Raw genomic sequence first — 13,612 nt, 5'->3', positions numbered from 1 at the left:
CATAAAGCAAACAGGACAACAACAAAGTTATGTAAACTTGGTGCGCTGGCACACACGTGTAATTCCAGGTATTCAGGAGACTAGGAGACTGAGGCAGGAGCATGGCAAATTCAAGGCCAACCTGGGCAATTTAGCTAGATCCTATCTCAAAAAAAGGGTGGGGGGCGGGTATGGTGATGCTCCTTAGAGGCAAGAGGATCACAAGTTCAAAGCCAGGCTCAGCAAAAGCAAGAGGCTTGGCAACTCAGTGAGACCGTTTCTAAATAAAATATTTAAAAAGTGTGTGGGGGGGGGCTGGGATGTGGCTCAAAGGCGTGGGTAGGCGAGTGGGGTGAAGACGTGGCTTAAGGGCAGAGCACTTGCTCAGTATATACTGGGCCCTGGACTCAATCCCCAGAGCCTTAAAAAAAAAAGAAAAAAAAAAGTTTCCTTCTCAACTGAAACCAGGTGTTTGAACCTTGCTTATGTGAGAAATTTTAGTCATGTGTTACAAAAGCCTCTGAGTTTTAAAAATCCTCCAACTGGTTATTTTACATTTCTCCCCGGTACTTATCCTCTTTGCCATCAGGCTGACGCGTCATTACTATTACATAAATTAATGCTGAAATAAATTTTGGGAGACCCCAAAGAAAATCAGGGATCTGAGCGCAAATACAACACGCTTGTGATCCTAGCGACTCAGGCTGTTGGAACGAAAGGATCGCAAGGTCAGCCTGGGCAATTTATCGAGACCCTGTCTCAAAATTAAAAAAAAAAAAAAAGAAGAAATAAAAGAAAAAGGACTGGGATGTGGCTCAGTGGTAAAGTGCCATTGGGTTCAATCCACAGTAACGCAAAACAGAAACTTTAGGGTCCCCCAAACTTGGGGAGAAATCTTGAGTCGGCTGCTTCTCATTTAATTTTTCTGAGCATGTTTCCGCTTCTGTAAAATGGGAGTACCGATCTCGTAGGGATGTTTTAGAGAGTCTATAAGATAATGAGTAAGCCACTCACTAAATTCAAGTACGAATTCGAGCTACACAAAGTTGGATCCCGACGTGGAAAACTCTCATTCTTGACCCTCCCAAGATGTCGGCTCCACCTTCTGCTTAAGATAATCCTGTCACTCTCAAGATGGCGGCCTGGAAGTGCGTCGCCCGGGGCCAGCCTCGGAAATCTCGCGTTAGGCGAGGCCAAAGGGTAGGTTATCGCGAGAGGATTCATCAGTCCTAGCTAGGCGTCGTGTGAACAGCAGCTGGTACAGAAGGCGGAGGTGGAACCGAAGCGGTAAGGGGGACTTCAGAGGTGGTAGGCCTTAGGATTGGTGGAGATCGGAAAGTTGTAGAGACCTGATGGGAAGACTCGGGGTGTGTTAGGAGGTGGCATAGGGACATTCCCCACTCTGGTTCCCGATTGCCAAAACGAGGCTGCCGGAAGTGCGCCAAGGGATTTTTCTTCTCCCAAAGAACTAGCGGGGAAACTGAGGCTGAGGGTGGAGCTTGGGAATTTTGGATGCTCTGAGGCCGGGGGTCTTTCCCTACAGGAGCAGAAGATGTCGGACAGCGAAGACAGCAACTTCTCCGAGGAGGAGGACAGTGAGCGCAGCAGTGACGGCGAGGAGGCCGAGGTCTGTGGCTGGGGCGCTCGGGGAGCTATTACCCTGGAGATAGGACGCGGGGTGGGCAGAAAGGCACCTTTGGAAGCCCAGGGACACTCAGAACCGACTGCAGCTTCTGGGGGCTTCCAGATTGTCGGCAGATATAGCAAAATAAGCAAGTAGACGTCAAGCAGAGGGAGAGGTTCTGGAGGCCTGGGGTGTGCCGGGTGCAGTGAGATAAAAGGTGATGTGTCTAAAGGACCTGGTTGTTTTTATGCCCCGTCATCACAAAAATGTATTTGTAGTACCTACATTGCTAGGCACAATTCTTTGCTCTTAGGCTACACCAGTAAACAAAACAGATTTTTAAGTGGTAATAAGCATAAATAATAAGTAAATGTATGTTCGTCCATGTAAATAAGTATAAATGATTAAACTATGTACAGATTGAATATTACTAGTCTGAAAATCCGAAATGTTCCAAAATCTGAACCTGTTCCTTTTTTTTGGGGGGGGGCGGCACTGAGTGGTGTTGGGGGGGGATTGAACCCAAGGGCTTGTACATGCTAAGCAATTATTCTATCACTGAGCCATATCCCCAGTCCCCAAATCTGAAACTTTTTAATACCAATATGATGCCACAAGTGGAACATTCCATACCTGACTTCATGTGACAGATTGAAATAAAAAAATCAGTCCACAAAAATATTATATAAAATTATTTCAGGCTGCTGAGTATAAAGTATATATAATATAAATGAATTCCTGCTTACACTTGGATTACATCCCCAATGTAGCTTTTTATGTATGTGCAAATATTCCAAAATTTTAAAAAATTTGAAGTTTCCTGGTCCCAAGTGTTTTGGATAAAGAATACTCTGCCTGTGTTAAACTAGAAGGTGCTTGGGAGAAAAGCAGAGGAGAGAAAGGAAATAGGAAGTCCTGCTTGCACTGGAATAGGGTGATCAGAATAAGTCTGAGAGGGTAACATTTGAAGGAAGACTTGGAGGTGAGGGAGTAAGTCTTGTGGAAATCTGGAGGAAGAGTTTTCAGTAAGAGGAATCATCACATGCAAAGTTCGGAATGTGTCTGCCCTATCCAAGGAGTAACAAGAATAAGGGGTCTCATGTGGCTGAATCAGAGCAAGTGTAACACACAAGTAACAGGAAGACGACACATAGGATTTATTATTATTATTAAGAAAACAGGTTTATTTTAAGTTTATGGTTCTTGTCCAAGGTCTAATGGCCTTCCTGCTAGCAGATTCCAGGTGGTACATCAGATCTCACAGCAAGAGAAAGGAAGTGTGTGTGTATATATGCATATAGAATCTTGAAGGCTATGGTGAGAAATCTGGCCTTAACTGAGAGGGAACCAAAAGCAAAGGAGGGAAATGTCCTTAGATTTTGGAGAAAGTTCACTTTGGTTTTGGGTCTGTTGATTGTCTCTGTTTTAGGAACCCAGACCAAACATTATCTGGGACATTTCTGATTTCAAGTATTCTTTTTTTTAACTACTAATTTTTTATTTATTTCTTTTTAAATTGTTGAACACATAAACAAATGCCTGAGTGTCTACTGCTGTGTTCTAATACATTTCCAGGTCTGGCAGACAGTAGAGCAAAACAAATCTTTGCTTTTGTGGAATTCACATTTAGCAGACAGGAGTCAAAACCAGTGAACAAAGAGATGACAAGATGATTAGAGATTATGTTTGGTGTTTGTTTTTTGGCACTGGGCATTGAACACAGGATGTTTTACCACTGAGCTACATTCTCAGGGTCATTTTTGTTTTTTATTTTGAGACAGGATCTTAGTAAGTTGCTGAGGCTGGTGTCAAATTTGTGATCCTCTTCCCTAGCCTCCTGAGTCACTGGGATTACAGGCATGTGCCACCATGCCCAGCTAGGTTTTTTTTCCCTTCTTTCAATATGGGGAATTGGACCAAGGGGGAGTCTACCACTGAGGTACATCCACACCCCCCCCCCTTTTTTTTTTTTTTAAAGAGAGAGTGAGAGAGAGGGGGGGACAGAGAGAGAATTTTAATATTTATTTATTTTTTCTTAGTTCTCGGCGGACACAATATCTTTGTTTGTATGTGGTGCTGAGGATCGAACCCGGCCGCACGCACGCTAGGCGAGCGTGCTACCGCTTGAGCCACATCCCCAGCCCCCATCCACACCCTTAATATTTATTTATTTTTTTTGGTACCAGGGATTGAACTCAGGGGTACTCGACCACATGAGCCACATCCCCAGCATTATATTGTATTTTATTTAGAGACAGGGTCACACTGAGTTTCTTAGCAGCTTTTTGCTGAGGCTGACTTTGAACTTGTGATTTTCCTGTCTCAGCCTCCTGAGCCGCTAGGATTACAGGCCTGCACCCCTGTGCCCAGCCCTTAATATTGTGTCTGTGTGTGTGTGTGTGTGTGTCTGTGTGTGTGTGTATATATATATATATATATTTTTTTTTTTTTTTTTTTTACTTTACTTTTTTGGCACCAGGGATTGAATTCAGGGCCACTCGACCACATCCCCAGCCTTATTTTGTATTTTATTTAGAGACAGTGTCTCACTGAGTTGCTTAGTGCCTTGCTGTTGCTGAGGCTGGCTTTGAACTCATGATCCTTCTGCCTCAGCCTCCTGAGCCAAGCCACTGGAATTACAGGTGTGTGCCACTGGGCCCAGCTTTATATACATATATATTTTTTAACCTGTATTTTATTTATTTGTTTGTATGTGGTGCTAAGGATAGAACCCAGTGCCTCACACATGCATGGCAAACACTCTACCTACTGAGCTACAACCCTAGCCCCTTAATATTCATTTTTTAAATTTTTTTTTTCACTTTTTAAAAAAATATTTTTTAGTTGTTGATGGACCTTTATTTTATTTATTTGTATGTGGTGCTGAGAATCGAACCCAGTGCCTCACACATGCTAGGCAAGTGCGCTACCACTGAGCCACAACCCCAACTCCATTTTCCACATTTTTAATTGGTGCATTATAGTTGTGCATATTGATTATTTTAATTTTTGGGGGGGGTGCTGGGGATTCAACCCAGGGCCTTGTGCATGTGAGGCAAGCACTCTACCAGTTGAGCTGTATACCCAGTCCTTGCTAAGTCCTTAAACTTATGGTTCTCCTGCTCAATTTCCTGGGTCTCTGGGATATAGGCATGGACCACTAAGCCTAGCTAGATGACTTGTTTGATGTGCAAAGACTTAAATTTACTTTAAACAAAAAAGGTTTTATTTATTTTTGTAGCACTGGGGATTGAACGCAGGGTCTAGTGCATGCTAGACAGATACTCTTCCCCTGAACTGTATCCCCAGCCCTCAAACTTTTGATTTTCTTGCTTCAGTTTCCTGAGTAGCTGGAATTATGGTGTATGCCACTGCACCTGGCTTTTATGGGCATTTGATTGTCAGTTCTTGATCTTTTTAGGACCTCTTCTGCTTCCAGCCAGGAGTTGGAGGTGCTGGGATGCCTTGGAGGGGTAGGGCTAGCGGAAGGATGACAGGAAAGGTCTTTGCACCAAGCTGTAGCACTGGGTCCTTGGCCTGTGACTCATGGCTTCAAGTCACTGCTTGGTGGTTAAAGCTTGGTGATAATCAGACCAGGATGATCCCTAGTTCCTTTTTCTTCTGGGACGTTCTGCTTTGCACTGTGTAAGTCTCACTTTCTAGCAACATAATAGAATTTTTTCCCCTCCACTTATTATTTTTAGAGTTTTGTAGTTATACATAATAGTGGAGTTTGATGTATTCATAAGTGCATATAACCTGATTTGCTCCATTTTAGTCCCCTGTACTATCCTTGCCCTTCCCTCCTCCCTCTATCTGATCCCCTCCTTCTGCTCTATTGGTCTCCTTCTATTTGTGCATTTTTTAGTTGATACATTAGAGTTTTATATAAAATTGGGACACATTGTGATATATTGATATATGCACCCAGTATAATTTGGTCAACTTCATTCCCCAGTTCTTCCTCTTTCTCTCCCTGTCCTCCTTTATCCTTGGTCCCCTGCTTCTCTACTCATACTATGCTCTTTAGTCACCTGTGGACTCGGCTGTCTCCAAGTGAGGCAGAAGGGCAGTGTGAGGCCTACCCCATTGCTAGAGACAGGGCTGGATGGGCTTTTCAGGTGGCCAGATGTTGACATAGGCCTAGATCGAAAGGGTTCTTTGTGTAGATGTGCCAGGAAGGCAAATAATGAGCACTGCTGGGGAATCAGCTGGCTTCCCACCCACAACCCCAGAAACCTGTTAATTCATTTTGTTTTCTGGAGTTCTTGGTGTGAGCCCTCATAGAGCTGTCAGTCCTAGGGAGTTTTTTTGCTTTTTTTTTTTTTTTTGGTACTGGGGATTGAACCCGGGGCACTCAACCACTGAGCCACATCCCCAGCCCTATTTTGTATTTTACTTAGAGACAGGGTCTCACTGAGTTGCTTAGCACCTCGCTGCTTTTGCTGAGGCTGGCTTTGAACTTGCAATTCTTGTGCCTCAGCCTCCTGACCCATTGAGATTATAGGCCTGTGCCACCGTGCCCGGGAGTCCGGGGGAGTTTTATAGGCAGTTATTACAGGTGCTGTTGAGGACTGCTGAAGAGCCTGCTTGAGCCCTGAGGTAACACAGACATGTAGTATGGGGAGCTCTAACCTCAGGTAGGGATGAAAAGTGTGTTACAAGGTTTCTGTAGGGCCCAGCAAAGGGGAGTGATGACAGAATTCTTCCAAATCAGGCTTGGGTCATTCAAATGGAGATTAAGCCAGGCACAGTGGCACATGTACTGCTCTCAGGATGCTGAGGCAGGAGGATTATTTGAGCTTAGGAACTTCAGGCCAGCCTGGGTAACATAGTGATAGCCTGTCTGGGGCCGGGGAGGTGGTGGGGGAGGGCAAAACGCCTTGGGCTGGTTAGCTGGCATCGTGTATTAAGCACATCCCAAGATTGTAGGATGTGTTCTAGGTCAGGAGTGATAAGAAGTGCTTTTAGATGGGATGAGGGTTAGAATCACATAATGAGAAACTTCCTTTTCAGCTGTGTCATTCTTCTGTGCCCAGCCCAGCAGTGGGCCGGGTGATACTGAGGGAACCAGTGGTGCCTGAGAGAGCTTGTGCCCTGGTGTCAGGGAGCTCTCAGTGTTCAGGGCTATATGGAGGGAGCCCAGAGGATGCTCCTGGCATTTCCTAGGGGAGAGGAGGCAGTGACAGCTGCCTGGAAAAGGGGGAGGGGGGGAGAGAGAGAGAGAGTGAGTGTGTGTGTGTTTCTGGGGATTGAATCCAGAGCATCACACATGCTAGGCGAGTGCTCTACCACTGAGCTGCATCTCCTGCCAGAAAAGGGAGTGTTTGAAGTATAGGTGGGAGATAGAGGAGAGAACTTTTTATTTCATTTTTGTATTTATTTGGTACTGGGGTTTGAACCCAAGAGCACTTTACCACTGAGCTACATCCCTTGCCCCCCCTTTTAAAAAACTTATTTAATTTTATTCATTTATTATTATTATTTTTAAAGAGAGAAAGAATTTTTCAATATTTATTTTTTAGTTCTTGGTGGACACAATATCTTTATTTTATTTTTATGTGGTGCTGAGGATCGAACCCAGCGCCCTGCACATGCCAGGCGAGCGTGCTACCGCTTGAGCCACATCCCCAGCCTCTCATTTATTATTTTTGAGGCAGAGTCTCACTGAATTGCTAAGGCTGACCTTGAGTTTGGAATCTTCCTGCATCAGCCTCCCCAGTTGCTAGGATTATAGATATGTAACACCATGCCCTGCTCCTCTTTTTGTATTTTTTAATTTGAGACAGGATCTTGCTGGGTTGCAAAGGTGTCCCTGAGGTACTGAGTCAGGCCTCAAACTTGTGATCCTCCTGCCTAAGCTTCCCAAGTTGCTGAGTTTACAGGCATATGCCACCATGCCCGGCTATTTTATTTTTCACAGTGCTAGGAATTGACCCAGGGTCTTGTATGACAGGCAAGCATTCCGTCACTGGGCTCCATCCCTAGCCGGAGAACAACTTTTTATGCAGAGTACTGGTAAGGATGATGGCTAGAGCAGAGAGCCTGGTATAGGGGTTCTGTGTGTAGTTCTCTGGTAGAGTGTTTGATTAGCATGCACAGGGACCTGAGATTGGACCCCAGCACCAAAATAAAGGGAAAAAACAAGCAAACAAATCTGAATGATAGAGGAACAAGTGTTCAGTGCAGCTGAGACCTAGTGGGGAAAGAAGAGGTCAGGCAGTGGGCAGGGTGTACGCTTCCAGGTCACCTCAAATCCATGGTTTAGATCATAGTTTCCCAAGATTGAAGGATATGTTCCAGGTCAGGAGTGATGAGAGGTTCTTCTAGGTGGGATGAGGGTTAGATCTTAAGCTGTATTGAATCACATAATGAGAAATTTCCTTTTCAGCTGTATATTCTGTCTTTTTGATGGAATCATGGAAAAGTTTAATTTGGGCGCTGCTGCGTCCTGAACACCTGAGATTTGTTGGCCTGTGTGTTTATCAGGCTTAGGCTTAGAGCCTGTAGCAGTCCCTATGTGCTGGACTCAACAATAACAACTTTGTTTGGCTTTTATCTTTACGGTTACTTTCTAGTTAAAACAAGCTTTCAAAAACCTTTTAATTATGAAACATTTCAAAACATGGACAAATCTTTCTTTTTTCTTTTTCTTTCTTTTTTTTTTTTTTTTTTTTGCTAATGATCATATCTAGGACCTTGTTTGTCCTTCACAGAAATGCTGTCTCACTGAGCCACATACCCAGCCCAGAAACATTTCACTTAATTACAAATGTGAGTGGGCCAGGCAAGAGGGTGCACACCTGTAATCCCAACAGTTTAGGAGACTGAGGCAGGAGGATCACAAGTTTGAGGCCAGCCTGAGCAACCAAGTGAGATCCTGTCTCAAAATTTGGGGGAAAAAAAAAATTTTAAAGGCTGGCGATGTAGTTCAGTGGTAGAGTGTTCCTGGTTTAATCCCCAATACTGCCAAAAAAAAGGTAAAAAGGTGAGTGAATTTGAAGGAAATATTAAGTAAATGGGTTGTAATAGTGATATGGTCATGAAAAGAGATGTTGTAAACTTATTGAAGTAAAGATTAAGTTTGGGAAACATAGTTTAGTATTTTGTAAGAGTTAATTTTGTGACTGATTTGGGAAGAGGGATTAGAGGCCCGGAGACCAGGAGGAATCCAGGGCAGGGACCCAGGGCTGGAGTATAGTGTGGTGGCTTAGGTGTCAGGATGTGGGGTTAGGGAAAGGGATGGACTGGAGAGATGACAGTTACAGGCAGCAGAAAGGACAAGGATCTGGTGCTTGAGGAGAACTAGAGGAGGCCAAGTTTAAGAGAAGACACTGAGGTCAGTGTGGGACCTCCTGTGTTTGAAGGCTGGGAGGCATGGAAAAGGCGCTGGAATGCCAGAGGCTCCCTAGTTGTAAAAAAAAAAAAAAAAAAAAAGTGGGAGATAAGAGAGGTGAGGAGAGGGAAGGTGGAATGGAAGGTATGGACAGAGAAGCCAGATGGGCCCTGGACTGACCCCTGGTGTTCAAAGCTGCCCATGGGGAGTGAGCAGAGTGAGAGGAGCAGCACAGTTAGAGCAAACTGGGACTGCACCATGTGCGGGAGCCAAGGGAGGAGTGTCATCCTTGGGGATGGTGTGGCTAGTGGTGCCAGGTGCAGTTGGGGTGGCTACAGGTAAGGTCCACCGGAAGTCCATGCAGTTAGTGTTGGGTTAGTGAGCACGAGGCTGGAGAGTAGTGTGTACCAGAGATGGCTCCTGGAGTCATTGTCAGAGCTGCTCACCTGAGCCAAGGTCTGAATAAGATAGCTCAGGGGGGTTGTAGGATGGACAGAGATGAGGACCACGGACTGAGTCCTCATCCCTGGGTTCCAACCCTAGCACCACCAAATTCATACATACATACGTACTATATATTCTAGCCTAGTAAGAGACTTTTTGTTTGCTTGCTTTGATCCTTGGTGTGTGGCTCTTGATGGCCAGGTAGAGGATGAGCAGGGATTCTAAGAGGGAATAGTGAGGGCCAGCTGCCAGGGGTGGATTGGGAGCTTGGTGACGCTGTCAGAGTTAGGGTGGTAATCAAAGGCCTGGCCAGAGGGGGAGGATGTAGAGGCAGAGCTGAGGGGCTAGGATTGGCCTGGCAGGTCTAAGGTCAGGTTTTGGGGAGAGGTAGCTTGATTTTTGGATTTGAGATGGTAGAACCCTGGCACCCCAATTCTACCTGACTCCTGCAGGTAGAGGAAGAGCGGCGGAGTGCAGCAGGCAGTGAGAAGGAAGAGGAGCAGGAGGAGGAAGAGGAGGAAGAAGAGGAGGAGGAATATGATGAAGAGGAGGAAGAAGAAGATGATGACCGTCCCCCCAAGAAACCCCGCCATGGTGGCTTCATTCTGGATGAAGCTGGTATGTCATGGGACTCGGCAAGCACTGAGCAGAGCCCACTGAACAAACGTGCCTGGGGACATAAAGACACGAGGACATGGGAACACCTTTAGCTCCGTTTCTGGGGTTTTGTTTTGTTTTTTTAGTTGTATGTGGTAGGACACAATATCTTTTTTTTATTTATTTTTATGTGGTGCTGAGGATCGAACCCAGGGCCTCACACGTGCTAGGCGAGCGCTCTACCGCGGAGCCACAACCCCAGCCCGCTGAACATACTTTTAAAAACATTTTGGGGCCAGAAGTGTAGTTCAGTGGTATAGCATGTGCTTAGCATTTACCAGGCCCTGGGTTTGATTCTTAGCACCATCAACAGTAAAAGTGAAATTGTATATATTAGTTTTCCCTTGGTAGGAAGAAGAGACTTTTTTGCTTGCTTACTTTGATCTTTTGTATGTGTAAGTTTCCCCCGCTGTGGTACTGGGGATTGAACTCACAGTGCTCTACCAGTGAGCTACATCCCCAGCTCTTTTTAGGTTTTATTTTGAGACAGGGTCTTGCTAAGTTCCTGAGGTTGGTCTCAAACTTGGGATTCTCCTGCCTCAGCCTCCCAAAGAGCTAGGGTTATAGGCATGTGCCACCACACCCTGCCGATTCTATTTTTTCAACGGGATATGTGGGTGGGGTGGAGAGTTGACATTTAGACGGGTGGGTCTGTGCGCTGCACCTGACTCTCCTGTAGCAGCTCCACGGTGTGACCTGGCCTCTCAGAGCCAGTGTCCTGCTCTGTAGAATGGACATTCCTAGAACCCATGTCCCAGAGGAAATGCTTCATTGCTGAGAGCTGTTGTCATGAGGTCACCTTTGCCCCAACTGTCTCCCTGACTATTTTGCCTTCCACTTTCAGATGTTGACGATGAGTATGAGGATGAGGACCAGTGGGAGGACGGAGCTGAAGACATCCTGGAGAAAGGTGTGTGTGGGCCCTGCCTCTTCGAGGCGGTGGGAGGGTTCTGCCCAAGAGGGTCTTCCAAGGCCTTCTCCCACCCCATGCCCTGTATCACCCCAACCCCTATCCTCTTCACCTTGCTTCTTTCTGTCCTTGCCAGAGAGACCAGCTCCCCACCCTTTTCCTTTTAGGCCCATGAGTGGGGGGCTGGGATTATGGGGTGGTGGGGATTGTGGGGAGAGGACTCTGGGACCCCAGGGCCCCAGTGAATCCCTTCTGTGGGTTGTTGGGTGGGCAAGATACCCCCCACTTCCTGGGCCAGTGCCCCCTGTTCCCTGTTATTTTCGTTCTGTGCGCCTCATACATTCCGGCTTCTCCCACCACCTGGTGCCTGGCCTTTACTTTTGATTTTCAACCTTCTCGTGTCCCTCCTTTCCCCTCCCCCAACCCATTGGTTGATTTTGCTGCTATAATTTGGCTCATACTTTGTCTGCCCTCGCCCACCACCACCACCACCACCACCACCACCACCACCACCTCCTCCTCTTCCTCCAAGTAGAAGAGATTGAAGGTAAGAACCTGGAAAGTGTGATTTGTGCCCCTCTCCCATAGCCTGATGTTTCTGCCTTCCGACAGCATCCTGCCCTCAGCCCTTGACCCTGTCTGGCTTGGGGGCTCTGACTCATGTAGAGTCCAAAGTCAGGGAGTTCTAGAGCTAGGTCTCCAGCCCCGGTTAATCTGGGAATGTGTGTTGGATTTCTGTAGGTGACTGAGCGTTGTGGGTGGCATAGATGCAAGGTGTGGGATGAAGTCAGGGTGTGTTTAGACCATGGCTGTGAGAGGGGGACTGTTCAGTGTGCCCCAACAGCTGGGCCCTGTCGCCAAGCCTTTGTGGTGAAATGATGAGAAAGAGCCTAGGGGGTGAGGGCTGGGGGTTCCTCAGGAGGTGTCTTCCTGCCCCAGGTCAGGCTCTGGCTCCCTTCGCCCCCCGCACATGCTCCAGGCCCTGCTCTCCACCCTTACTTACCCTGTCTACATATTTGTTTCCAGCCTCCAATATTGATAATGTTGTCCTGGATGAAGACCGTTCTGGAGCCCGTCGCCTACAAAACCTGTGGAGGTGAGCAGGGAGGGGGAACTGGGGTGGGGCTGGCTCTCTCGGGGAAATTTGGGAGCAAGTCAGCCCACCCTCTCCTCCCTTGCCTTCAGTTCATGTTTGCTTTCCTCCTCGTCCCCAGGGACCAGCGAGAAGAAGAACTGGGCGAGTATTACATGAAGAAATACGCCAAGTCATCTGTGGGAGAGACGTAAGGGCAGGGTGGGGAGAGGTGGCCCCACGAGGGAAGAGGGAGGACCTCACAGATCTTCACCCCTCCTCCCTGACACCCATCTCTCTCCAGGGTGTATGGAGGGTCTGATGAGCTCTCAGATGACATCACCCAGCAGCAGCTGCTCCCAGGAGTCAAGTAAGGGGGTGGCACGAGACAGAAAGTCTGAAGTGGGAATGTGGTATGGTTTGGTGGTGCCCAATGGGTCACTTGCTGGAGTAAGTTGGGACAGACGCAGTGGCAGGAGGCAGGGGAGGGCCAGTTGGAGCTCTCTTCTGTGTATAGATGAGAGAGGGGAGAACCCTGGAGAGGGGGAAGAAGCAGGGCTGTGGTGAGCTCAGCGTTTCTTGGTGAGGAGAGTTCCTCTAAAGGGTTTCCTTTTCCCTCTGCTACCTAGGGATCCCAATCTGTGGACAGTCAAATGTAAGGTGCGTGCCCTGGCTCTGGGACTCGGGGAAGTCAGAATGGAGAGACTGCTTGTCAGGGAGACTGTGTGTCTGTTCTGGGTCTCCTCGGCCTGTGGGTTTCCTGGTCCTTCTGTCTACTCGTCCATCCTTCTCCAGTGTGTGCCCACGCCCCCACCCTCCCCGCCCCATTCACTCCTTCCTCCCTTCCTCCCTCCCTTCCCATCTCCTACCCTGCCTTTCTTGATGCCCATCCCTCTCTGTCTCTCATTCCTCATTCTCTCCTGCTTATCTTTCTGCCCCACTGACTGTCCTTTTGGTTGCTGTCCTGCCCACTTTTTCCATGTTCTACCCTCCCGTCTTGCCAGCTCTTCCAGATCTGTCTCTCTTCTTCCAGATTGGGGAGGAGCGAGCCACAGCCATCTCCCTGATGCGCAAGTTCATTGCCTACCAATTCACAGACACGGTAAGTGGGGTAGTCAGGAGCCTTGGGGATGAGGGACAGGCCAAACTCAGGAGGATGTTATAGGTTTCAAGGGCACCAAATGTCCCTGGATTTAGGCAGAGCTGTTTGCTGTTGAACTGCGGCAAGACTGGAGAACTCTTCTGCACCTCGCAGAGCTTTGTCTTTGTTCTTTGCATTTCTTATGAAACCCCACAGCTCCTGAAATTCTTTGGAGATCTGTCAGCTAGCTTCCTGTGCCTTCTGCAAGAGACTGAGTTTTGCCTGGTGATCAACCCTGTGGGGCAGCTGTCATCCTCTTACAGTTGAAGAGGGTGTCACAAGACAGGGTAGCTTGGCTAAGTCCATGAGGGACCTGGGGGCTTGGGGCTTGTTCAGAAAATTCCCTCCTTGTCTCATTCACATAATCCCCACATACAGAGCCCTTCCTCAGTGCTTGTCCCTGCACTGGGTGATGCTGAGGGTACAGTGGCCACTGTGCCAGAGCTGGT

At 47.4% G+C, this 13,612-nt stretch overlaps 1 protein-coding gene across 1 annotated transcript in view; it reads left to right on the top strand.

Moving 5' to 3' along the window:
- The first annotated feature begins 1,195 nt into the window (after window positions 1-1,195).
- Supt5h (SPT5 homolog, DSIF elongation factor subunit) overlaps window positions 1,196-13,612 on the top strand; it is a 28,003-nt gene continuing 15,586 nt past the window's right edge. The window contains exons 1-10 of the mRNA XM_026411537.2: window positions 1,196-1,266; window positions 1,523-1,606; window positions 9,836-10,001; window positions 10,885-10,950; window positions 11,486-11,497; window positions 11,977-12,046; window positions 12,165-12,233; window positions 12,327-12,392; window positions 12,652-12,682; window positions 13,056-13,124. Coding sequence (XP_026267322.1) covers window positions 1,532-1,606; window positions 9,836-10,001; window positions 10,885-10,950; window positions 11,486-11,497; window positions 11,977-12,046; window positions 12,165-12,233; window positions 12,327-12,392; window positions 12,652-12,682; window positions 13,056-13,124 — 624 coding nt within the window. The 5' untranslated portion in view covers window positions 1,196-1,266; window positions 1,523-1,531. The remainder of the gene's footprint in view (window positions 1,267-1,522; window positions 1,607-9,835; window positions 10,002-10,884; window positions 10,951-11,485; window positions 11,498-11,976; window positions 12,047-12,164; window positions 12,234-12,326; window positions 12,393-12,651; window positions 12,683-13,055; window positions 13,125-13,612) is intronic.

The sequence above is a fragment of the Urocitellus parryii genome, chromosome 15 (assembly GCF_045843805.1).
Source record: "Urocitellus parryii isolate mUroPar1 chromosome 15, mUroPar1.hap1, whole genome shotgun sequence".
Taxonomy (NCBI): Eukaryota; Metazoa; Chordata; class Mammalia; order Rodentia; family Sciuridae; genus Urocitellus; species Urocitellus parryii.
Note: the sequence above shows the minus strand (reverse complement) of the source record. Positions and strands in the feature narration are given on the sequence as shown.